This window comes from Chiloscyllium plagiosum, unplaced genomic scaffold (assembly GCF_037043375.1).
Source record: "Chiloscyllium plagiosum isolate Xiang-an unplaced genomic scaffold, Cpla_swu_hap1 HiC_scaffold_31, whole genome shotgun sequence".
In the NCBI taxonomy this organism is placed as follows: domain Eukaryota; kingdom Metazoa; phylum Chordata; class Chondrichthyes; order Orectolobiformes; family Hemiscylliidae; genus Chiloscyllium; species Chiloscyllium plagiosum.
In genome coordinates, this window is record NW_028270169.1 from 64605 (window position 1) to 91581 (window position 26977).

Here is a 26977-nt window from a genome sequence, read left to right on the forward strand (position 1 = left end):
TCAAGGTCCAGGTCTAAACCTTGGGACAGCTGCTGCCAAGACACAGTGGGGAAATGGGGGTCTGTTCAGTTATCAGACCCTCCCAATGCCTCAAATGTATGCAAATATAGGGTTGTATGAGTAAAAGATGCCTTGGGTTTGTTTGTTCTACGTATGTAAAGACTGTATAGAACTGAACTGCTGTAATGACTATGCATGTATATAAAGATTGTTTTGAAATTTAGAAATAAAGTGACTTAATTGAAACAAAGAAAATCCTGATGGGTCTTGATGTGGAGAAGATGTTTCCACTTATAGGAGAATCTATGACTAGGGGGTAATTTTCTAAAAATAAGGGGACATTCATTGAATAGAGATGAGACATGTTTTTTGGAACTCTCTGAAAAGGTGGTGGAAGCAGAGACCTTGAATATTTTTAAGGCAATATTAGAAAGGTTAGCGAGACAGACAAAAATGTGGATTTGAGGTTATATTCAGGATAGCCAGAATCTTATTAAATGGCAGGGCAATCTTGAGGGGGGGGGGTCAATGGCCTACTCTAATCATATGTTCATACACCAGACTGCCTGCATACTAAACACTGGTGGGAGCATTCAATTGATAGACCTAAACTGTGCTATAACGAACATATAGATGAAATGGTGGTAAACGGTTAAACAACTAATCAGACATTGATTTTGGTGACCTTGCTTGGAAAATTGTTCAAGCATGTCCTAGCCACAAAAAGCAGAAGAAATCTGACTAATCAGCCAGTCTATTTTCAACATTAGTAGTTGTTGGAAGATGTTGTTAATGGTCCTGTCAAGTGCCACTTTCAAAGCAGTAACATGCTTACCAATATCCAGTTTGAGTGCTGCCAGGATCATACATCTCCATAATTCATTACAGCATAATTCAAAAATGGACAAAGTTGAATTCCAGAAATGAAGTGAGAAGCTCTTACCGCTGACATTAATGAAGCATTTCATTGAATCTGGCATGAAAGAGGCTTAACAAAATTGAATTCAATAGAAGTTAAAGGGAAATCTCTTCACTGGTTGTCGGATGATGGCTACATTTATTAGGAACCAGTCACTTCAGCTTCAGGAGATTGCAGAAAGATTTACTCTGTGCAGTTCCTTGGCTCAACCATCTTTAGCTACTTTAACAATGTCTTTCCCTCCATCACAAGAGAATTTTGTCTAATTGCTGATGATTGCACAACTTTCAACACTATTCACAACTCCAGTTCATACCAGCATGCAGCAAGACTGGAAAACATTCAGGTTTGGGATGATAAAGCCAAATAATATTTACACTCCACAAATTCCAGGCAATCACTATCTCCAACAAGTGAGAATCTAATCATCGTTACGTTCAAAAGCATTGCCATTGTTGGTACCTTACCTTACCAGAATCAGTCATATAAATGTTGTAGCTGCAAGAGTAGGTCAAAAATCTGTGGTTACTGTATCACCAAAGGTTGTCTACCATTTCTAAGACACATGTCAGGACTTGTCACTTTCTACAAGGTGCCGCATAAAATGCTGCTAAGATAAAGATGCAAGGCATTACGGGCAATTTATTAGTATGGATAGAAGACTGGTTAACTAACAGGAAACAAAGAGTGGGGATAAATTAGTGCTTTTCTGGTTGGTGATCAGTGATGAATGGTGTGCCACAGGGATCAGTACTGGAACTGCAATTATTCACAACTTACATAGATGATTTGAAGTTGGGGACCACATGTAGTGTGTCAAAGTTTATGGATGACATTAAATGAGTGGGAGAGCAAAGTGTGCAGAGGACTGTGAAACTTTGCAAAGGGATGTAAATAATTTAAGTGAGTGGGCAAAAGTTTAGCAGATGGAGTACAATGTTAATAAGTAAGAAGTCATTCATTTTGGTAGGAATAACAGTAAAAAGTAAAATATTGCACCATACTGCTGTGCAGAGGAATCTGGGTATCCTTGTGCATGAATCACAGAAGATTGGTCTGCAGGTGCAACAAGTAATTAAGAAGGCAAATGGAATCTTGTCCTTCATTGTTAAAGGAATTGAGTTTAAAAGTAGAGAGGTTACACTGCAGCTGTATAGGGTGCTGGTGAGGCCACACCTGGAGTACTGCCTACAGTTTTGGTCTCCTTACTTGAGAAGGGATGTACTGACACTGGAGGGTGTGCTGAGGAGATTCACTAGGTTGATTCCGGAGTTGAGGGGTTGGCTTATGAGGAGAAACTGAGTACACTGGGATTACATTCATTGGAATTTAGAAGAATGAGGGGTGATCTTACAGAAACATATACAATTATGAAGGGAGTTGATAAGAAAGAAGTAGAGAGGATGTTTCCACTGGCAGATGAAATTAGGACAAGAGGGCATAGTCTCAAAATTAGGGGGAGCAGATTTAGGACTGAATTGAGAAGGAACTTCTTCACCCAGAGCATTGTGAATCTATGGAATTCCCAGCCCAATAAAGTAGTTGAGGTTTCCTCATTAAATGCTTTTAAAGCTAAAATAGATAATTTTTTGAACAGTAAAGGAATTAAGGGTTATAGTGAGAGATCGGGTAGGTGGAGCTGAGGCGATGTAAAGATCTGCCATGGTCTTACAGAATGGCAGACCGGGCTCAAAGGCCTAGCTGGCCTACTCCTTTTCCTGGTTCTCATGTTCTTATGCAGTGTACTGGGATATATTCTACTTGTTGATGAATGCAGCTACAATAACACTCAAGAATCTAAATCCCATCCATGTAAGAACAATTGACTTGATTGGCACTCCATCCATTATCATTAGCACTCACTCTCTCACAGCAGTATGTATCACATACATGACATGCAGTAGCAACTCACCAAGACTCCTTTGAATGTATCTTTCAACCCCTCAACTTCTACTGCATAGTGTTACGACATGGGGTAAACCCTTCTGCTAATTCTAAGAGTATGGTCTTTTCTTTCTAAACTTTCTTGGCAAATGTGGGAATCATCTTCAAACCCCAGAACCTCTTCAGCAATTTTTAGAGCTATTTCTCTCACTTTTAATTTAACCAAACACAAGTAACCGAAATTAAACAAATTGTCTCACCTACATTTTTATTAGGATACTAATTAGCAAGTGTTTAAATCTACTAGGCTTTTCTCATATCCCAAATCTATTCAAATCTGCCCAAATCTCAGACTGAAGGGTTCAAATCACAGATGTGAGCCCCCAAACTGTTACGATATGGGGTAAACCCTTCTGCTAATTTGAACCAGACCCACAGAAAAGCTCACCTCGCCTTGTAATCTGTTAAGGTATGAGTGACCAAGAACTACCAAAAATCCTTCTATGCAAATAAAAATTTTAACAATTTATTCTCTAACTTTGAGAAACACAAGAACATTAAACAACTATCTACACTAATCCTCCTTTGTCTGACCAATTTACCTACCTCCCATTCTACAACAATAAAAACTTGATGAATTTCAACTTCACCAACACATTCCACCTCGACCTTAAATTCACATGGACCATCTCTGACACCTCCCTCCCCTTTCTGGACCTCTCCATCTCCATCAATGACGACCAACTTAACACTGACATTTTTTACAAGCCCACCAACTCCCACATCTACCTGGATTACACATCCTCCCACCCTACCTCCTACAAAAATGCCATCCCATATTCCCAATTCCTCTGTCTCCACCGTATCTGCTCTCAGGAGGACCAGTTCCACCACAGAATACACCAGATGGCCTTCATTAAAGACCGTAATTTCCCTTCCCATGTGGTTGAAGATGCCCTCCAATGCATCACATCCACATCCTGCACCTCTGCCCTCAAACCCCACCCCCTCCAAGGACAGAACCTTCCCCCGGTCCTCACCTTCCATCCTACCAACATCCGCATAAACTGCATCATCTGCCAACATTTCCGCCCCTCCAAACAGACCCCACCACCAGGGATATATTTCTGTCCCTACCCCTTTCCACTTTCCGCAAAGACAGTTCCCTCCGATTCTACCTGGTGAGGTCCACGCTCCCCAACAACCTACCCTCCCCTCCTGGCATCTTCCCCTGCCACCACAGAAATTGCAAAACCTGTGCCCACACCTCCTCCCCCACCGCCATCCAAGGCCCCAAAGGAGACTTCCACATCGATCAAAGTTTCACCTGCACATCCACCAATGTCATTTATTGTATCCGTTGCTCCCGATGCGGTCTCCTTTACACTGGGGAGACTGGACGCCTTCTCGCAGAGTGCTTTAGGGAACATCTCCAGGACACCCGCACCAATCAACCCCACCGCCCTAAGGCCCAACATTTCGACTCCCCCTCCCACTCTGCCGAGGACCTGCAGGGTCTCCTCCACTGCCACTCCCTCATCACCCATTGCCTGGAGGAAGAACGCCTCACCTTCTGCCTCGGAACACTTCAACCCCAGGGCATCAATATGGACTTCACCAGTTTCCTCATTTCCCCTCCCCCTACCTTACACCAGTTCCAACCTTCCAGCTCAGCACCATCCTCATGACCTGTCCTACCTGCCAATTTTCCTTCCCATCTATCCACTCCACCCTCCTCGCTGACCTAACATCTTCATCCCCACCTCTATCCACCTATTATACTCTTGGCTACCTTCTCCCCAGCCCCACCCCCTTCCCATTTATCTCTCCACCCCAGAGGGTCCCTACCGCGTTCCTAATGAAGGGCTTTTGCCCGAAACGTTGATTTTCCTGCTCCTCGGATGCTGCCTGACCTGTTGTGCTTTTCCAGCACCACTCAAGTTCTCACTGTGGAACATCTGCGATGCTGAGGAGGTCGTGGATAGCACGTTTAGTGAATTGGTCACACCGCAGATTAGAATTGTTGAGGGAGACAGTGAATGGGTGATCAAAAGGCAGAGAAAGAGTCGGAAGGCAGTGCAGGTGTTCTCTGCGGTCATCTCCCTCCAAAACAGGTATACCATTTTGGATACTGTTGGGGGAGATGGCTCACCAGGGGAGAGCAGCAGTTGTCAGGATCATGGCATTGTGGCAGGCAATGCTGTTCAGATGGGTGGGAAAAAGACTCATAGGGCCATAGTCATAGGCAATTCTATTGAAAGGGGAGTAGATAGGCGGTTCTGTGGCCGAAACTGAGACTCCCGGGTGGTATGTTGCCTCCCAGGTGCCTGGGTCAGGGATGTCACCAATCGGCTGCACAGCATTCTGAAAGGGGAGGGTGAACAGCCAGTTATCATGGTGCATATAGGCACCAATGATATAAGTAAAAAACGAGATGAGGTGCTGAAAGCAGAATTCAGGGAGCTGGGAGAGAAGTTAAAGAGCAGGGCCTCAAAGGTAGTGATCTTAGGATTGCTACCAGTGCCATGTGTAGCCAGGGTAGAAATGAAAGAATAGGCAGGATGAACACGTGGCTTGAGGGATGGTGTCAGAGGGAGAGGTTCAGATTTGTGGGACATTGGGACCGGTTCTGGGAAAGGTGGGACTATTACAAATAGTCTGCACCTGAACCAGACTGGAAGTAATGTCCTTGGGAGAGTTTTTGCTACTGCTGTTGGGGAGGTTTAAAACTAATGTGGCAGGGGGCTGGGAACCAGAAGAGAAGACTAATCGACAATGAGGTGGAAACTAGAGACTGTAAGGATCAAGAAGTTAGCATTACCAAGGGGAAGTATAGGCAGAGAGCATATGAATGCAAAAGAACTGGCGGCCTGAAGTGAATATACTTTAATGCAAGGAGTACAGTGGGTAAGCAGATGAATTTAGGGCTTGGATTGGTGCCTGGAGTTACATGTTATTGCGATCACAGAGACTTGGTTGAAGGAGGGGTGTGATTGGCAACTAAATGTTCCAGGATATAGACGCTTCATATTGGACAGGGAGAGAAGTAAAAGGGGGGGAGGAGTTGCATCGCTGGTCAGGGATGATACTATGGCTGTGCTAAAAGGGGACACTATGGAGGGCTTGAGCAGAGGAGCATTATGGGTAGAGCTCAGAAATAAGAAGGGTGCAGTTACCCTGGTGGGGCTGTATTACAGGCCTCCAAATAGTGAGCATGAGGTAGAAGAACAAATAGGTAAACAAATTATGGAAAGATGGAGAGGCAACAAGGTGGAGGTGTTGGGAGACTTTAATTTTCCTAACATTGACTGGGATTCACTTAGTGTCAGAGGTCTGAATTTGTAAAGAGCATCCAGGAAAGTTTGCTAGAGCAGTATGTCAATAGACCGACGAAGGAAGGGGCCATATTGGACCTGGTGTTGGGGAATGAGCCAGGCCAGGTGGTAGAAGTTGCAGTGGGGGTTGTCTTTGGGATAGTGACCACAATTCTGTAAGTTTTAAAATACTCGTAGACAAAGGTGAGAATGGTCCGAAGGGAAGAGTACTAAACTGGGCCAAGGACAATTACGTTTAAATTCGGCAGGAGCTGGGAAATGTGGATTGGACACAGCTATTTGAAGGGAAGTCCACATTTGATATGTGGGAGGCTTTCAAAGATAGGTTGAAGATTGTGCAGAATAGGCATATCCCTATGTAGAAAAGGCAAGAATTGTGAACCATGGATGAGAGGAGAAATCGTGCAACTAGCCAAGAGGAAAAGGGAAGTGTACATAAGGTCCAGGCAGCTAAGAACAGAATAGGCTTGGAGGAATATCAGGAGAGTAAGACCAATCTTAAAGAAGGAATCAAGCAGGCTAAAAGGGGTCATGAAATAGCTTTAACAAGCAGAATTAAGGAGATTCCCAAGGCCTTCATATATAAAAACAAGAGGGTAACTAGAGAAAGGGTTGGTCCATGAAAGGATAAGGAAAGAATGTTGTATGTCGAACCTGAGAAAACGAGTGAGATTCTCAATGATTACTTTGCATCGGTGTTCACTGAGGAGAGGGACATGATGAATGTTGAGATTAGAGATAGAAGTTTGTTTATTCTGGATCACGTTGACATAAGGAGGGAAGATGTGTTGGGTAGGCTAAAGGAAATTAAGGTGGACAAATCCCCATTACACCACATCAATTGCTTTACCCTCATCCACCTGTTTGGTTACCATCTCAAAGAACTCAATAAGGTTTGTGAGCCACGACCTACCATTAGCAAAATTAGTATTCTTCCATGATGAACAACCCTTCAAGGAAGCCCTGAGGGTGACGGGGGAGGAGGGGGATAAAGTGTACTCTAGGTGGGGCATTTCAATGTCCACCGCCAAGATTGGCTTAGCAGCAGCATGATTATTTGGGTTGGTCAAGTCTTCAAGGACATAGCTGCTAGATCTGGACTGTGGCAGATAGTGAGGGAACCAACAAGAGGGAAAAGCACACTTGATTCCATTCTTACTAATCTGCCGACTGCAATAGTATTAGTAAGTGGGACTACCACACAATGAAGTCCCGCCTTCACAGTGAAAATACCCTCCATTGTATTGTGTGACACAATCACCATGCTGATTGGACAGACTTCAAACAGATCTAGTGACTCAAGACTGAGCATGCTTGAGATGCAGTGGGCCATCAACAGCAGAATCATACGCCAACACAATCTGTAACCGCAAGGCCTATTATATCCCCCATTCAACAATTACCATCAAGCCAAGGGATCAGGAGAGTGCAGGAATACATTGTTGGGAGTAGCACTAACATACCTAAAAATGAGATGTCAACTGATGAAGTGACAAAACAGGACTATTCGTTTACTGAACAGCATAAACAGCAAGTAATAGGCAGAGATAAGTGATCCCACAACTAACAAACAACCAATGCTAGGACTCCTGACCTCATGGCAGCCTTGGCTCAAACAGGGACAAAGGAGATGAATTCCAGATGAGAGGTGAGAGTGGCTGCCCTTGTCATCAAAGCTGCATTTGACCAAGAGTGGCATAAAGGGCCCAAGCAAAACTAAAGACAGTTGGAATAAGGGGAAAGATCTCTGCAAGTTGGAGTCATACCTGGTTCATAGGAAGACATCAGCTGTGGTTGTTGGAGATCAGTCATCTTAGTTCCAGTATACCTCTACAGGAATTGCTTGGCCCAACCATCTTCAGTAGCTTCATCAATTATCTTCCTTCCATACTAAGGTTAGAAGTGAGGATGTTCACAGATGGTTGCACAAGTTCAGCACTCTTTGCAACTCCTCAAATACTGAAGCAGTCTATGTTCAAATGCAGAGCTGAAAATGTGTTGCTGGAAAAGCGCAGCAGGTCAGGCAGCATCCAAGGAACAGGAGAATCGACGTTTCGGGCATAAGCCCTTCTTCAGGAAATGTTCAAATGCAGCAAGGTTTGGATAGTATCCAGGTTTGGGCTGAAAAGTAGCAAGTAACATTCAGGCCACACAAATGCCAAGCAATAATCATCTTGTTGGTGACCGTCACTCCTAGCAACTTGACACTCTCGACCATCTCCATCTCAGCACCACTGATACAGACAGGGGCATGCCCTCCACTCTGCTTCCTGAAGTCAATGACCAGCTCCTTCACTGTGCTGACATCGAGGGGTAGATTGTTATCTTTGGCCCACACCAGCAAACATTCCATCTCTTTCCTGTATTCAGATGCTTCCTCTTCAGGGGATGCTAAAGGGAGGGAGCACTGGTTTAAAATCAGGGGTCACCCCTTTTAGGAGGGAGATGAGAAAAATTGTTTTTTCCATTCAGAGGATTTTCAACTTTGGAAGTCTTTGCTTCAGAAAGTAATGGAGACAATCATTGAATATTTTCAAGGCAATGGTAGATAGATTGTTCAGCAGGTGAATCAGAAGTTATTGGATGTAAATGGGAATGTGAAACTTGAAACACAAACAAACCAGCCATCATTTTATTGAAGCACAGAGTAGGTTTGAAGGACATCTGCTCCCAGGTGATGTATTTGAATGCTTCCATGTAACAGCTTGGGGTGTCTTAGTATTGTTAAAGGCACTATATTTGTTCAAGAAGGGGAGTCGAGACAACCCTGCTAATTATAAATAGTGAGTCTTACTTTGGTTGTGGATAAAGCGTTGGAAAAGGTTATAAGAGATAGGATTTATAATCATCTTGATTGGAATAAGATGTTTCGGGATAGTCAACACAGTTTTGTGAAGGGTAGGCCATGCCTCACAAACCTTATTGAGTTCTTTGAGATGGTGACCAAACAGGTGGATGAGGATAAAGCAGTTGATGTGGTGTATATGGATTTCTGTAAGGCGTTTGATAAGGTTCCCCACAGTAGGCTATTGCACAAAATACAGAGGCATGGAATTGAGGGTGATTTAGCGGTTTGGATCAGAAATTGGCTAGCTGAAAGAAGACAGAGGGTGGTGGTTGATGGGAAATGTTACTAATGGTGTACCGCAAAGATCTGTTTTGGGGCCACTGTTGTTTGTCATTTTTATAAATTACCTGGATGAGGGCCGTAGAAGGCTGGGTTAGTAAATTTGCAGATGACACTAAGGTCAGTGCAGTTGTGGATGGTGCCGAAGGATGTTGCAGGTTACAGGGGGACATAAATAAGCTGCAGAGCTGGGCTGAGAGGTGGCAAATGGAGTTTAATGCAGAACAGTGAGAGGTGATTCACTTTGGAAGGAGCAACAGGAATGCAGAGTAATGGGATAATGGTAAGATTCTTGGTAATGTGGATGAGCAGAGAGATCTGTGTCCATGTACATAGATCCCTGAAAGTTGCCACCCAGGTTAATAGGGTTGTTAAGAAGGCATACAGTGTGTTTATTGGTAGAGGGATTGAGTTTCATAGCCACAAGGTCATGCTACAGCTGTACAAAACTCTGGTGCGGTTGCAGTTGGAGTATTGCATACAGTTCTGGTCACTGCATTATAGGAAGAATGCGCAAGCTTTGGAAAGGGTGCAGAGGAGATTTATTAGAATGTCACCTGGTACAGAGGGAAGGTCTTATGAAGAAAGGCTGAGGGACTTGAGGCTGGTTTCGTTAGAGAGAAGAAGGTTGAGAGGTGACTTAATTGAGACATACAAGATAATCAGAGGGTTAGATGGGGTGGACAGGGAGAGCCTTTTTCCTCGGATGGTGATGGCTAGTATGAAGGGACATAGCTTTAAGTTGAGGGATGATAGATACAAGTCAGATGTCAGTTTCTTTACTCAGAGAGTAGTAGGGGTGTGGAACGCACTGCCTGCAATAATTGTACACTCGCCAATATTAAGGGCATTTAAATGGTCATTGGATAAACATATGGATGAAAATTAAATAGTATAGGACAGATAGGCTTCAGATTGGTAGGCGCAACATTGAGGGCCGATGTTCTATGTTCCAATTCATCAGGCATATGAAGGCAGTATGTGGTAATCAGCAGGAGATTCCTAACCCATAATTGACCTGATGTTATGAGATTACATGGGTCCAGAGTCAATGTTCAGGACTCAAAGGGCAATTCCCTCCCAACTGTATTCCATTGTGCTACCACCTCTACTAAGCCTCTCCTGCCAGTGGGACAGGACATAACCAGGGAAGGGGAGTTTGTCTGTAAGGCATGATTCCGTGAGTTATGAATGTGTTAAACTGTTGCTTAACTAATCTGTGAAAATGCTGTCCCAGTTTTGGCCCCCAGATGACAGTGAGGAGGGCTTTGCAGCTTACAGCGTTGACAGGGCTGTTTTTGTCATTGTCATTTCCAATGGCTAGGTCAATGGTATGTGATCCATCAAGTTTAATTTATTTGTCAAGATTTACAACTGAGTAGCTTGCTAGGCCATTTCAAAGGGCAGAGTCAAACAGATTGCTGTGGATCTGGAGTCACGTGTGGGCCAGACCAGGTAAGCTTGGCAGATTTTCTTCCCTGATGAGTATTAGTGAATCAGGTGGTCAACTGACTGTAATTTCATGGTCATCATCAGACATTTATTTCCAGTTTGTTTTTATGAATTCAAATTCCACCATTTGCCATGGCGGGATTCAAACCCATAACATTAGTTGAGTTTCTGGATCAATAGTCTAGCAATACCTCCTCTCATTTGGCTATGCTGTTTGCATTTTCCAAAGTGAAACTCTCAATGGATATACTAAATACCCTTCTATTAAAGTATATTCCTGAGAGGAAGAGGAATTAGAAAAAGTTGAAAAATTATCTTTGGCCTAACAAGAAACTCATAACGGCAAAAGCTCAAGCATATCATACTGCAAAGTTGGTGGCATTCTGGAGGATTGAGAAAATTTTGAATATCAGCAAAAGGTTGCTAAAAACAAAATCAAAAGAGCTAAGATGAACTACAAAAGGAAATTAGCAGAAAATATAAGTGCTGATACCAAAAGATTCTATAAATATATAAAAAGGAAGAAAGTAGTGAAAGTAAACGGCTGTTTAGAGGATGAAAATGTTGAAGTAGTAATTGGAAACTCACAAATGGCACAAGTGCTAAACCAATATTTTGTCTCCTTTTTGGTGGAAACAATTTCTTCCCAAAAACTGCAGTTTCTACAGAGGAACTTAGTGAAATTATTGTAACTAGGGAGAAGGTATTAAATTAAATGATGGGATTAAGGGCAGATATGTCCTTAGGCCTGATGGCCTGCACCCTACGTTACTAAAGGAGGTTGCAGCAGAGGTAGTGGATGTAATAGTTATGATATTCGAAAGTTCCCTGGATACTGGAAAGGTACCGGTGGATTGGAAACATGCTAATGTGACACCCTTATTCCAAAAAGGAGATAGGCAAAAAGTGGGAAACTACTGACAAGTTAGTTTGACTTCTGGAGTGAGTAAGTTGCTGGAATCAGTCATAAAGGAGAAAATAATTGAACACTTGGAACAACAAAGCTCAATTCCCCAGTGTCAGCACGGTTTCATGAAGAGAATGCCATGCTTGACAAACTTGCTGGATTTCATTGAGGATGTAACCAGCAAGATGGATAATGGGGATCTGGTGGATGTGGTGTTACTAGTCTTCCAGAAGGCATTTGACAAGGTGCCACATAAAAGACTGGTCCAGAAGGTTAAAACATAAGGGGTTAGTGGAGTGCCACAGAGTTCAGTTCTCAGACATCAATTATTTACAATTTATATTAATGATCTGCAAGCAGGGACAAGTGTAACATAGCAAAAATCATGGATGATACTAAAATAAGTGGGAAAGCAGGCAGTGATAAGGCGGTAAAGAGTTTACAGGTGGATATTGATAGGCTAGGAGAATGGGTCAGAATCTGGCTTTGGAGTTAAATGTGGATAAGTGCAAGGTTGTTCATTTTGGCCAGAAAAATAAAAGGGCACATTATTATTTAAATAGGAAGCAGATTCAAAGTGCATCAGTGCAAAGAGATCTGGGCATCTTTGTACATGAATCACAAAAAGCAGCTATGCAGATGCAGCATGGTAATAAGAAAGGCAAATTGAATCCTGGCATTTATTGCAGAAGGACTGGATTACAGAAGTGAAGAAGTGTTGTTATAACTATATAAGGTTTGATGAGATCACACCTGAAGTATTGTGTCCAATTTTGGTCTCCTTATTTGAAGAAGGATGTGGTGGCACTGAAAGCAGTTCACAGGAAGTTCACTACATTGATTCCAGGGATGAAATGGCTGTTGTATGAGGAGCAGTTGAATAACTTGGGCTTGTACCCAAAGGGGTTCAGAAGAATGAGTGGGTGATCTGATTGAGATATGTAAAATACTGAAGGGGTTTGATAAGCTGGACATTGAACTGATGTTTCCCCTTGTGGGACAGTCTAGAACAAGAGTTATAGATATAGAGTGAGGGAGATAGGTTCAAAACTGAGATGAGGAGAAACTACTTCTCTCAGTAGGTTGTGAATCTATGGAACTCACTGTTCCAGAGTGCATAGAAGGCAGAATCAATCAACTGATTCAAGAAAGCAATAGATATGTTTCTGATGAAAAGGAGGATAAAGGGCTATTGGGAGCAGGCAGGAGAGTGGAGTTGAAACCCAGATAAAATGATCATGTTAAATGATGAAGGACTGAACTACCAACTCCTGCTCCTAATTCCTACATTCATAAATACAGTGCTAGGTTGGGATGTTTGCTGCTGACTGCATTGGTGCAGACTCCATTGAAGTTTCTGGAAAAGCTTAATTTGAACACTAATAATCTTCCAACATTCTGGATTAGTGGTGCTGGAAGAGTACAGCAGTTCAGGCAGCATCCAAGGAGCTTCGAAATCGATGTTTCGGGCAAAAGTCCTGCACGAAACGTCGATTTCGAAGCTCCTTGGATGCTGCCTGAACTGCTGTGCTCCTCCAGCACCACTAATCCAGAATCTGGTTTCCAGCATCTGCAGTCATTGTTTTTACCTCATCTTCCAACATTGTCTATAGCTCTAGTAGGAAACTCACTCATTACAGTAAATGATTGTTAAAGCATTGAAATCACTGCAACAGCTAATTGGTCTGAGCATTAGGAGAATAAACTGTGGTAAAAAGGAGATAAAAAGTTTAATGGAATGCATCAGATTATCTGCTACAGAGCTCAAAACCCCCAAGTATTCTAAGGTAGTAGTGCATGAGATGTTTCAAAAGTGAACTGTATATACCTGTTGGCTACCTTCACTCAACTCTCCTTTCTGTATGAAAATAGTCTGAGAGTTTATCATTAAGAGCTTGGAGGATCCTCGACACTTGCTGTATCTTGGTTCTACTTGGAGGAGAAAGTGAGGTCTGCAGATGCTGGAGATCAGAGCTGGAAATGTGTTGCTGGAAAAGCGCAGCAGGTCAGGCAGCATCCAGGGAACAGGAGAATCGACGTTTCGGGCATAAGCCCTTCCTGAAGAATGCTGCCTGACCTGCTGCGCTTTTCCAGCAACACATTTCCAGCTTGGTTCTACTTGCTCCATCAGTGGTGCTGATTCACCACCTTAACTGCTTGGGGCGTCAGCTCTGATCTTTTTTTTGTAAATTGACTCATAGGGCATCGCTAGCTGGGTCAGCAATTATTGCCCATCCCGAGTTACCCTTGAGAAAGTGGTAATGAGCTCTCATCTTGAACTGCTGCAGTCCATGCACTGTAGGTTGACACAAAATATCATTAGGGAGGGAATTCCAGGATTTTAAACCATATATTTCCAAGGCAGAATGGTGTGTGGTTTGGAAGAGAACTTGCAGGTAGTGATGTTCACATGTATCTGCTGCTTTTGTCTTTCTAGATGGCAGTGGTCATGTGTTTGGAAGGTGCTTCTTGAATTTCTGCAAACTGCTGCAACTGTGTGTTGGTGGTGAAAGGAGTGGATGTGATACCAACCAAGCAGACTGCTTTGTCTTGACTGTTGTTGGAGCTGCACCCATCAGGCAACTGGGGATATTCCTGATTTGTACCTTTAATATGGTGTACAGGTTTTGGGAAATCAGGAGTTGAGTTACTTTCATATTCCTTGCCTGACTTGCTCTTGTAGCCATTGTATTTATATGGTGAACACAGTTGAGTTTCTGTTCAATGGTAGCTACCAGGATGTTGACTGTAGAGTATCCAATGATGGTAACATTATTTAATGTCAAGGGGCAATGGTGGTTAGATTGTCTCGTATTGGAGAGAGTCATTGCCTTGCATTTGTGTGGCCAAATGTTACTTGCCATTTGTCAGCCCAAACCTGGATATTGTTCAGATCTTGCTGCCTTTGAAAATGGATTGCTCAGTATCTGAGGGCTCATGAATGGGGTTGAACATTGTGGAATAATTGGCAAGCATATTTGTGGAGCTTCCTGATACTCGTTGACTCCAATTTTGCTCAGGTTCCTTGATGGGACACTTAGTCAAATGCAGACATGATGTCAAGGACATTCACCCTCAATCACCTCTGGAATTCAGCTATTTTGTCTCTGTTTGAACCAAGGCTGGAATGAGTTCAACAGCAAAATGGCCCTGGCAAAACCCAAACTGGGCATCACTGAGCAGATTATTGCTGAGCAGGTGCTGTTAGTTGGCACTGCTGATGACACATTTCATCACTTGAATGATGATCGAGAGTAGACTGACGGGGTGGTAATTAGCCAGGTTGGATTTGTCCTGCTTTATGTACAGGACATACTTGGGCAATTTTCCACATTGTTAGATGGATGCTAGTATAATAACTGTACTGGAAGAGTCTAGCTTATGGAATGACAAGCTCTGGAACAAATCCTTTGGTACTATTGCTGGAATGTTGTCAGGGCCCATAGCCTTTGCAGTATCCAGTGCCTCCAACCATTTCTTGACATCATTTGGAATGCACTGAATTGGCTAAAGACTGGTATTTGTCAAGCTAGGGATTGCTGGAGGACACCAAGATGCATCAACCTCTTGGCATTTCTGGCTGAAGATTACTGCAAGTGCTTCAGCCTTGTCTTTTCTACTGATGTATTGTGCTCCTCCATCATTGAGGATGTGGATATTTGTGAAGCCTCATCCTTGAGTAAGTTGTTCACCATCATTCATGACTGGTTGAGGCAGGACTGATATCTGATCCGTTGGTTGTGGGATCACTTATCTCTTTCTATCACTTGCTTTTTATGCTATTTGTCATGCAAGCAGTCCTGTTTGTTAGCTTCACCAGGTTGACACCTCATTTTAGGTATGCCTGGTGTTGCTCCTGAAACTCCCTCCTGCACTCTCCATTCAACCAGGGTTGATCCCCTTGCTTGATGTGCAATATGACAGGCTATGACTTTACAGATTGTGCTGGAGTACAATTCGGCTGCTATTGATGGCCCACAGCACTTCATGAATGCCCAGTGTTAAGTTGTTAGATCTGTTTAAGTCTGTCTGATTGTGATAGTGCCACACAAAACAATGGAGATTATTCTCAATGTGAAGGCACTTCATTTCCACAAGGACTGGTCAGTGGCCACTCTTACCGATACTGACATAAACAAATGTATCTACAGTCAGTAGGTTGTTAAGGATGAAGTCAATTAAGTTTTTCCCTCTTGTCAATTTCCTCATCACTTGCCACAGATCCAGTCTAGCAGTTATGTCTTTTAGGACACAAACAGCTTGATCAGTAGCGCTGCTGCCAATCCACCCCTGATGGTGGACATTGAGATCCCCCACCCACAATATACTTTGTGCCCTTGCCACCCTAAGTGCTTCCTTCCAAGTTTTGTTCAACATAGAGGAGTGCTGATTTGTCAGCTGAGTCAGAGAATCACAGAATCATAGAATCCCTACAGTGTATAAGTATTGCCATTTGGTCCATCAGGTCCACACTGACCCTCCAATGAGCATCCCAATGAGACCTACTTCCCTATCCTATCCCTGTAACCTTGCAGTTCCCATGTCTAATCCACTTAGCCTGCATAATGGGCAATTTATCATGGCCAATCCACCTAACCTACACATCTTTGGACTGTGGGAGGAAACCGCAGCACCTGGAGAAAACCCACACAATTAGAGGGAGAATGTGCAAACTCTACACAGACACAGTCGCTCATGTTTAAACTGAAAACATGAGACTTCATGGGGTCCGGAGTCAATGTTGAGGATTCAAGGGCAATTCCTTCCTGACCATATACCACACTGCCACCGCCTCTCCTGGGCCTCACGTGTTGGTGGGAAGACATATCCAGGGTGGTGCGTGGGACATTGTCTGAAATGTATGATTCTGTTAATATGACTATGTCAGGCTGCTGGTTGACTAGTCTGGAGACAGCTCTTCCAACTTTGGCACTGGCCCTTAGAGGAGGACTTTGCAGGGTTGACAGGGCTATTTCTGGTTTTGTATTTTGTGGTGCCTTGGTCAATGCTAGCTGGCATCTGGTTTCATTTCTTTGTTGAGACTGATACAACTGAGTGGCTTGCTATGTCACTTCAAAGGGCAACTGAGAGTCAACTCGATTGCTTTGGTTTTAGAGTCACATATTGGCCAGAACAGGTAAGGATGGCAGAAATCCTTCCCCAAAGGACATTAACAAGTAAGATGGACTTTTCTGACAATCGACAATGGTTTCATGGTCATCAGCAGAATCATAACTCTAAATTTTTTAATTGATTTAATATTCCATCATCTGCCTTATTGAGATTTGAACATAAATTACCGGAACATTAGCTGAGTTTCTGGATCAATAGCCTAGTGATAATGCCATGCTTGAAGATTCTTCACCTCCAGCCTCCTTTGATGCTCCTTAAAACCAATGTCTTCAAGTGCCAGTTTGCCAGCCCTCCCCACTTCTGCAGCAAGCAGTCAGTTCACAGACCAAAATGAAACTTGCCCACAACCAATGTGCACTGTGGTTGCAGCACATTGCTTAATTTATGGGTCTTCTGCTCTTTCTTCGGGAGGAAGTTCCATTGGGAGCTGATGGCCAAGCCGATTGGCTGCCATTTCCATCATTCCCCAGCTGAATACTGGTGCTGTCAGGACAGCTGTCCTATACTGTAGGAAGAAGCTTGCAAAGAACCATGGCTGCTTGTGAAAGTATGTCCCAGGGTTTTAGGGTGGGGAGAGCTCTTACAGAATAGGGAGTAGGGGAAAGAGTGATTGTGGACCAAGTTTTGTTTTGGGAGAGATGCTCCTGATTCCTACAAGAACACCACACAAAATAAGATATCTCCCTTTGTTCCTGCCATTGTTCAGATCTGTCCACTCCTATCAACTGCCCATGCATTTATCAACAATATTAACTGATCCTTAATTATACATTTATAAATGTGGGCAAAGGACCAATGTTAGTGCTGACCCTCCATTAGAGTTATAGGGACCAGCTCAGGTGTAGGTTGGAAAGTAGCAGATTAGCCACTGATCTATTTAGACTCATCGAGTCCCACAGCACACAGACAGGCCCTTCGGCCAAAACTGGTCAATGCCAACCAAAATATCCAGCCACCTACACTTGGGCCACATCCTTCCAAACCTTTCCTAATGTGTATTTCTCCAAATGTCTTTTAAATATTGTTAATGTACCTGCCTCAATCATTTCTGCTGGTAGCTTATTCCAAATGCGAACCACCTTCTACGTAAAGAATTTCCCTGTCAGGTTCCCATTTATTCTTTCCTCATATCTTAAGTTGAAGCCCTCTAGTCCCCAATTCCCCTGGGAAAGAGGACTGAGTGCATTCACCCTATCCATGTCTCTCATGATCGTATAAACAACTATAAGATGGCCCTCAGTCTGCAAAACTCTATAAAGAAAAAAGTCCTAGCTTGTCCGATCACTGAGTCTTGGCAACATCCTTTTAAATTTCTTCTGCACTCTTTCCAGTTTAATAACATCGTTCCTATAGCAAGGTGACCAAAACTGAACAATATTCCAAGTGTGGCCTCACCAATGTCCTGTACAACTGCAACACAACCTCCCGGCTACTGTACATGATCTCCCAACTGAAGGCTAGTGTGCCAAAAGCCTTCTTCACCGCTCTGTCCACCTGTGACTCCACTTTCAGAGAACTGTGTCACTGAACTCCAAAGGCCCATTATTCCACTACACTCCTTAAGGCCCTACCATTCACCATGAAATTCCTGCCTTGATTTGACTCTCCAAAATGCAACACCTCAAACTTATCGATATTAAACACCACTTGCCATTTCTCGGCCTACTTCCCCAGCTGATCGAGATCATGCTGCAATTTCTGATAACCTTTCTCACTGTCCATGATACCTCCTACTTTAGTATCATCTGCAAACTTAGTATAATCCTGTACATTCTCATCCAAATCATTGATTTAGATAACAAACAGTAATGGGCCCAGCACTGACCCCTGAGGCACTCCAATAGTCACAGGCCTCCACTATTACCCTCTGATTCCTACCATCAAGCCAATTTTGTCTCCAATTTGCCAACTTGCCCTTCATTCCATGTGATCTAACTTTCCAGAGCAGTCTACCATGTGGAACCTTATCAATGGCCTTACATCCTCTATCCTGTTCTCATCAACCTTCCTGATCACTTCATCAAAGAACTCTAACAAATTTGTGAGGCATGATCTCTCACTCACAAAGCCATGCTGACTATTCCTAATCAAACCCTGGCTTTCCAAATGCATGTATATCTTATCTCTCAGAATCTTCTCAAGTAACTCAACTCCCATAGAGGTTAGGCTTACTGGTCTATAGTTCACAGATTTTTTTTTGCAGCCCTTCTTGAATAAGAGCACAACATTCATTACCCTCCAGTCTTCTGGGACCTCGCCTGTGGCTAACAATGATGCAAAAATATCAGCCAGGGCTTCCGCAATTTTGTCTCTAGCCTTTTGCAGTGTGGTCTAGTCAGGACCAGGAGACTTATCCATTCTAATATGTCCAATACCTCGTCAACTGTGATATGGACTGTCCTTACGATATCACCATGATATCACTATCTTCCCCAAGTTCCCGAGTCTTGATGTCGTTCTCCATGGTAAACACAGAGGAAAAATATTCATTGAGGACCTCACCCGTCTCCTGCAGTTCTACACAAACATGTCCACTTTGGTCCTTGCGGGGTCCTATTCTCTCTCTAGTTATTCTTTTTCCTTTAATAGACTTAAAGAATCTCTTTGGATTCACCCTAATCTTCTTAGCCAAAGCTATCTCTTGCCCCCTTTTCGTCTTCTTGATTTCTTTCTTCCTTAAACTTCTGTATCCCCAGTATCTCCTATCAAACTCAATCAAAATGGCTTGCCCCAGCTTAGAACTTGAACCTGTGGACCAGTTTTGCCTCTCTCCATAATATTGTAAAACTAATAGAACTATGGTCACTGGCCCTAAAGTGCTCCCCCACTGTCACCTCCATCACCTGTCCTGCTCTATTTCCCAACAGTAGGTCGAATTTTGCTCCTTCCCGAGATGAACCGTCTATATACTGTTTGAGGAAACATTCCTGAATATGCTTAACAAATTCCACCCCATCTAAAGCTCTTAATGCTATGGCAGTCCCAGTCTATGTTAAGAAAACTAAAATTCCCTGCTATGACAACCCTACTGCTCCTGTAAGCTTCCCCAAATTCCCTGCAAATTTGTTAATCTAATTCCTATTTGGGGGCCTATAGTACAATCCCAATAGCTTCACCATTCCCTTCTTATTTCTTAGCTCCAATCTGCCATGGTATCATTCTGAAAATGCCAGAGAGGGCATGTAATATCCAGCCCAGACAGTTGTAGACTGAGAATTTCCCTTTGTAAGAACATGCGCATGGAAGGTGATGACAAACTCATCACACCCACCGACAAAGCTCACGATGTCGTGCATCAATCACATTGTTAAGATCTGGCCAGCAAAATTCTGCAAATTACTCATCTAATCACAGGTGACTGGCTCACCTGAAGTAGCCAGGCAATAACAGATATGCAGCTTTTGGGTCCTAAAGACCAACTGTCCAGCCAGGATTTGAACTTGCATCACTAGATAATTATCCCAGGCCTCTGAATTACCAGAGCCAGTCTGGATCGATTCCAGTAAGAATATTGATACCCATAATACTGCAGTCATTTTAATTTTTGTCCTGATGCTCTAATATTGGAGCTTGTACAGATATACATTGTTGACATGTCTGACACTGAAGTTTGTGTAGTTCTATTATTAGTAAATGCTTTTAACTCCATTGATTGATGACCATGAAATGTTTAATTAAATATTAAAGAATGTTTCATTTTTTTCTCTGCAACAAGGTTATTTTGATTTTACTGAAATTAATACCCGATTTGAATCAGGTTAAATTACCTGTTGAAGTTGGAGTATTTGTCGATCCTGTATTTTCACTGGAATTGATAATGTTAGATTCACCGATGCATTGTAAGGGTTCTCCATGGTGACCTGTGACAGGAGCAGATGGAATATGCATTCTGTTGAAGAAATATAGATAATACCACAGCTATATTGACAACTAGTTAGGAAATTAGACACACAAACAGGTCATTTGGCCAAAAAAGTCCAAGGAGGTGTTAATACTAGATGTGAGACTCATCCTTTCTCATTGGGTTTGAGTTATAAGGAGAGACTGGATAGGTTGACTTTTTTCCAAGCAGCACAGGTGGTTGAGGGGTGACCTTATAAAGGTTTATAAAATCATGAGGAGTGTAGGTAAGATAAATAGCAAAGGTTCTATTCCCTTGAGTAGGAGACGTCTAAACTAGAGGGCATAGGTTTAAAATGAGAGGAGAAAGATTTAAAATGGACCTGAGGGACAACTTTTTCACATGGAGGATTATTCATATGTGGAATGAACTGCCAGAGGAAGTGATAGATGCAGGTAAGTTACAACATTTAAAAGATATTTGGACAGGTACATAAATTAGAGGGATATGAGTTAAATGCAAGTAAATTAAGCTAACTAAATTTGGGAAATCTTGTTGGCATGATTGAATTGGACCGAAGAGTCTGTTTCCATGCTGTATGACCTTATGACTGTATCTAAATCTATCATAATCCTTTAATCCCTTTTCCATCTAGATTACCTTTAAATGCATTTATATAATTGGAACTACTCTCATAATAAACAGCTAAAATCATGCAGCAATGTAGTTGGCATTGTACCAAGTTGCCTTTAAAAGTCTTCAACTTTGAAAGCTCCAAATACTCCCATCCATATTCTTTCTCCATAGGCCAGCAATTTTTAAAAAGTATTTTTCCAATTTCCTTTGGAATGTAATTATTAGGCAGAGCATTTCAATTTGAAGTATAGGTTCAGCAGCATATGTGAAACGAGTATCATCTCCCCCAAATATGGGTCAGCTTTTTTACATCGTTGTCAATTCATTGCATATGCTTTGGAGGACCATTGTGAATCTAGTGCTGAGGGCAGACATGAAGTTCACAATCGCTATTACCTTGGGCTTGAAGGTCCAGATACCCTATTTAAAGGCCACTGGGATAGACATTCCCTGCAAGCCAGAAGGAACAAATTGCAATGTGTAAACAACGAGAAGGTGAGACGCGCCTCAGTGAATTCCATAACGCCCAGCGACATAATGGCGGCAGAAATCATGGCGTACAAAGCACAGCTGAGGAACAGCTTCATCAATGGAATAAATTGACGAAATGTTGTGAGGAACTAGGGGTGACATGGACAAAGGCACTTCCAATTGTTCTAATATGTATGAGATCTAGGAGGAGAGGAAGAGCTAATTTTAGCCCATTTGAGATTTTGTTTGGTAGGCCGCCCAACACAGGAATTGGCCCAAGACGTAAAGTAAGACAGATAACAGGCCGCTGTGAGGATGAGATGTTGTGTTACTGTATAAAACTCTCGACACTTTTGTCTCAAGTATAGAATCAAGTGAAAGCAGCATAGCAGAGGGGAAGCTGCACAATCTGGAGACTGGATAGTGGTGAAAGACTTCAGGAGGAAATGCTGGAAGGTGAGGTGGTGTCTGGGACTGTTTCAAGTGCTCCTTACAACACAGTCAGCTGTTAAGATCGTTGATTTTTAGCTATCTAATTCTGTATTTTTTAAAAATCTGGCTCTATTCTTTTTGTTGTCCTTGTTGTCATAAAATGGCAAAAGGGGGTAAAAGTAATGGAAAATTAACAAAATTAACATTTACTCTGAAATCCATTTACTCTGAAATCTGAAAGAGAATGCTTTACTAAATTTAAAACTTTTCTGACACTTTGCAACTTTGCTGAAGTCTGCAGTCAAGGGATAGCTCGTCTCTGCGGAACTTTGTAAACATTCAAACTGGCCTTGCGAGCAGTCGATTTCAGATTTGAGCTAAGGAAAACATAAAGACAGTTATGTCCACAGCAAGGGAATGGAAAAAACAAGGACTCGAATGTTCCCAGCCCTTGTCCATTATTTTCTCGTCTCACTTCCTTAGTCACCCTCTCGCCCCATGCAATTTATACTAATGTCAATCATGACTTGACACAGATAAACTCTTCTCAAAGAGGCGAAAGCATAGTGCTGGAAAAGCATGGCATGTCAGGCAGCTCTTCTCAAAGAGGTCAAACTTATGGCTACTCACTCCAAAGTCCAGGAAGATGGCTACTTCGTTTACAGCATGCTACTTTTATATACTTAAAATTTTCCAGTCATAAACCCCTGAAGATGAATATTGGTCACTTGTACAGAACTTAAATCACAAGCAGAACATAATTCTGGCAAGCTGGCCTTGTATGACATGCAAATTCTTGCAAACAAGCTTCCCAACATTTGCAATCAGAAAGCTTGCTCCACCTTTGAAATTCTGAGGACTTAGATGGGCGAGGTCCTCAATAAATATTTCTCCTCTGTGTTTACTGTGGAGAAAGACTTGAAGACTTGGGAACATGGGAAAATTAGTGGTTATAATCAAGAGAGATGATATAGGTTCTATGGAGATTAAGGTTGAATCCCATTCGGGTGGAAATTAGAAATTCTGAGAAGAAAAAGTCACTGATAGGCATTGTCTATAGGCCACTAAATAATAATATCACATTGGGGCAGGCAATAAACAAAGAAATAACTAAAGACTGTAAAAATGGTACGGCAATTATCATGGGAGATTTTAATCTACATATCGATTGGTTAAACTCAGTCGGTCAGGGTGACCTTGAGGAGTAGTTCATTGAATGTCTCTGCAATAATTTTCTTGAACTTTTCTTCCTCATAATGGAACTGGCTAGGGAGCAAACTATTCTAGATCTGGTCCTGTGTAATGAGACAGCAATAATTAATGATCTCATTGTTACGGGTCCTCTTGGAAGGAGCGATCACAGTGTGGTTGAATTTAGAATATAGACTGAAAGTACCAGGGTCCTGTGCTTAAACAAGGGAGACTACAATAGGATGAGAGAGGAGTTGGCTAAAATTGACTGGAAGCAAAGACTTTATGGTGGGACTGTTGACAAACAGTGGTGGGCTTTCAAAGCAATTTTTCAAAGTGCAAAAGTATGTACGAGTTAAAAGGAAGGACTATAGGAAAAGGGGTAATCTGCCACGGGTGTCTAAGGAAATAAGGGAGGCTGTCAAGTTGAAAGAGAAGGCAAACAAAGTGGCCTAGATCAGCGGGAAACTTGGAGATTGGGAAAGTTTTTAAAGGTCAACAGAAAGCCACAAAAAAAAGCTATGAAGAAAAGTAAGATAGATTATGACAATAGACAGATAACAAAAGTTTTCTGTAAATATATATAATGAAGAAGAATGGCTAAAGTAAACATTGGTCCTTTAGAGAATGAGAAGGAGAATTTAGTAATGGAATATGAGGAATTGGCTGAGGCATTGAACAGGTATTTTGTGTCGGTCTTCACAGTGGAGGACCTGAATAACATGGCAGTAATTGAGAAAGAGACGAAGGTATGTGAGAACCTGGAAACAATCATTATCACAAAAGAGGTAGTGTTGGGCAAGTTAATGGAGCTAACAGTAGACAAGTCTCCTGGCCTTGATGGAATGCATCCCAGGATGCTAAAAGAGATGGTGGGAGAAATAACAAATTCGCTTCTAGTAATTTTCCAAAATTTACTGGACTCTGGGATAGTATCAACAGACTGGAAAACAACAAATGTGACACCACTGTTTAAAAAAGAAGGTATACAAAAGATGGGGAATTATAGACTGGTTAGCTTAACTTCTGTAGTGGGGAAAATGCTTGAATTTATTATCAAGGAAAAAATAACAAGGCATCTAGATACGATTTGGAGGTCTGGTCTTGCACTGGGTGTACAAAGTTGAAAATCACACAACACCAGGTTATAGTCCAACAGGTTTATTTGGAAGCACACTAGCTTTCAAAGTGCTGCGCCTTCATCAGATAGTCCTTCCCCCTGATGAAGGAGCAGCGCTTCGAAAGCTAATGCTATGTATAATATGTCAAACTTTGTGGATGACACTAAGATTTGTGGCACAGCAAAGTATGCAGAGGACTGTGAAACTTCTCAAAGGGATGTGAATAGTTTAAGTGAGTGGGCAAAGGTCTGGGAGAAGGAGTACAATGTTAGTAAATGTGAACTCATTCATTTTGGCAGGAATAACAGTAAAAAGGACTATTACTTGAATGGTAAAAAATTGCACCATGCTGCTGTGCAGAGGAACCTGGGTGTCCTCGTGCATGAATCACAGAAGGTTGGGCTGTAGGTGCAACAAGTAGCTAGGAAGGCAAATGGAATGTTGTCCTTCATTGCTAAAGGGATTGAGTTTAAAAGCAGGGAGGTTACCCTACAGCTGTATAGGGTGCTGGTGAGGCCACACCTGGAGTGCTGTATGCAGTTTTGATCTCTTTACTTGAGGAAGGGTGTACGGGCATGAGAGGGAGTATAGAGGAGATTCACTAGGTTGATTGTGGAGTTCTGGGAGTTGGCTGATGAGGACAGATTGAGTACACTCGGATTATGTTCATTGGAATTTAGAAGAATGGGGGGGAATTTTACAGAAACATATAAAATTATGAATCTAAATTATAAAAGATAGATGTAGAGAGGATGTTTCCATTGGCGGATGAAATTAGGACAAGAGGACATAGCCTCAAGTTTAAAGGGAGCAGACTTAGGACTGAATTAAGAAGGAATTTCTTCACCCAGTGGGTTGTGAATCTACGGAATTCCCTGCCCAGAGAAGTAGTCAAGGCTTCCTCAGTAAATGCTTTCAAAGCTAAGATAGATAATTTTTTGAACAGGAAAGGAATTAAGGGTTATGGTGAGAGGGTGAGTGAGTGGAGCTGAGGTTATGAAAACATCAGCCATGATCTTAATGAATGGCGGACAGGCTCGAAGGGCCAGATGGCCTACTCCTGCTCCTAATTCTTACTTTCTTATATTTTGGGGACAGGCCTTATCACAGTAGAGGAGGTGATGGACATATTAGGATGTATGAGGGTGGATAAATCTCCTGGTCCTGACCAGATATATCCAAAAACAAGAGGCTAGAGAAGAAGTTGTGGGGGGCTTGGTTGATATTTTTGCATCATTGTTATTCACAGGTGGTGTCCTGGTAGACTGGATGGTAGCAAATGTTGTGCCCCTATTAAAGAAGGGCTGCAAAGAAAAGCCTGGAAACAATAGACCAGTAAGCCTAACATCTGTGGTAGGTAAGTTACTTGAGAAGATTCTGAAATATAAGATATACATGTATTGATGGTATGTAAAGACAGGTATTGATTAGGATCAGTCAGCATGGCTTGTTGTGTGTGGGAGATCATGCCTCACAAATTTGTTAAGAGTTTTTTGATGAAGTGACCAGGAAGGTTGATGAGGGCAGGGTGGTAGATCGTCTATATGGATTTCAGTAAGGCCTTTGATTAGGTTCTGCATAGTAGGCTGCTCTAGAAGGTTAGACCACATGGAATCCAGGACAAATTGGCAAATTGGATACAAAATTGGCTTGACGGTAGGAAGCAGAGGGTAATAGTGGAACGATTCTTGTCGGACTGAAGGCCTGTGACTAATGGAGTACCTCAGGGGTAGGTGCTGGGCCACTGCTGTTTCTTACCTCTCTCAATGATTTCAATGAAAATGTATAAGGCATGATTAGTAAGTTGGCAGATGACACTAAAATACGAGGTATCATGGACAGTGAGGAAGGTTATCAAAAATTGCAGAAGGTCCTGGGGAAGTGGATCAAGAAAAGGTAAATGAAGTTTAATATAGATAAGTGTGAGGTCTTGCATTTTGGAAATTCAAATCAAGGCAGGAGTTTCATGGTGAATGGTAGGACCTTAAGGAGTGAACAACAAAGAGAACAAAGAAAATTTACAGCCCAGGAACAGGCCCTTTGGCCCTCCAAGCCTGAGCCGATCCAAATCTACTGTCTAAACCTGTTGCCCAATTCCTAAGCATCTGTATCCCTCTGCTCCCCACCTACTCATGCATCTGCCCAGACGCATCTTAAATGAATCTACCATGCCTGTCTCTACCACATCTGCTGGCAACGTTTTCCAGACATCCACCACCCTGTGTGAAGTACTTGCCACCTGTATTCCCCTTTAAACTGTTCACCTCTCACCTTGAAAGCGTGACCTCTTGTTATTGAATCCTTGAGTGTAGTAGAACAGATGGACCTTGGAGGTCGGGTGCATGGTTCTCTGAAAGTGGAGTCGCAGATAGACAGAGCAGTGAAGAAGGCTTTTGGCACACTGGCCTTCATCAGTCAGGGCATTGAGTAAAGAAGTTGGGAAATTATGTTGCAGTTGTACAGGACATTGGTGAGGCCGCACTTGGAGCATTATGTTCAGTTTTAGTCACCTTGCTTGTAGGAAGGAT

The 26977-nt window shown here is 42.5% G+C and overlaps 1 protein-coding gene across 3 annotated transcripts in view; it reads right to left on the bottom strand.

Annotated features, from left to right (window-relative positions):
* LOC122561888 (integrin alpha-E-like) overlaps window positions 1–26977 on the bottom strand; it is a 397374-nt gene that overhangs the window by 45906 nt on the left and 324491 nt on the right. For 2 of the 3 annotated variants that reach the window (XM_043714220.2, XM_043714221.2), the window contains one exon: window positions 20525–20617. In XM_043714220.2, the coding sequence (XP_043570155.2) occupies window positions 20525–20617 (93 nt within the window). Of the gene's footprint in view, window positions 1–20524; window positions 20647–26977 lie in introns of all 3 variants that reach the window. The other variant, XR_006315137.2, reaches the window with a different exon arrangement.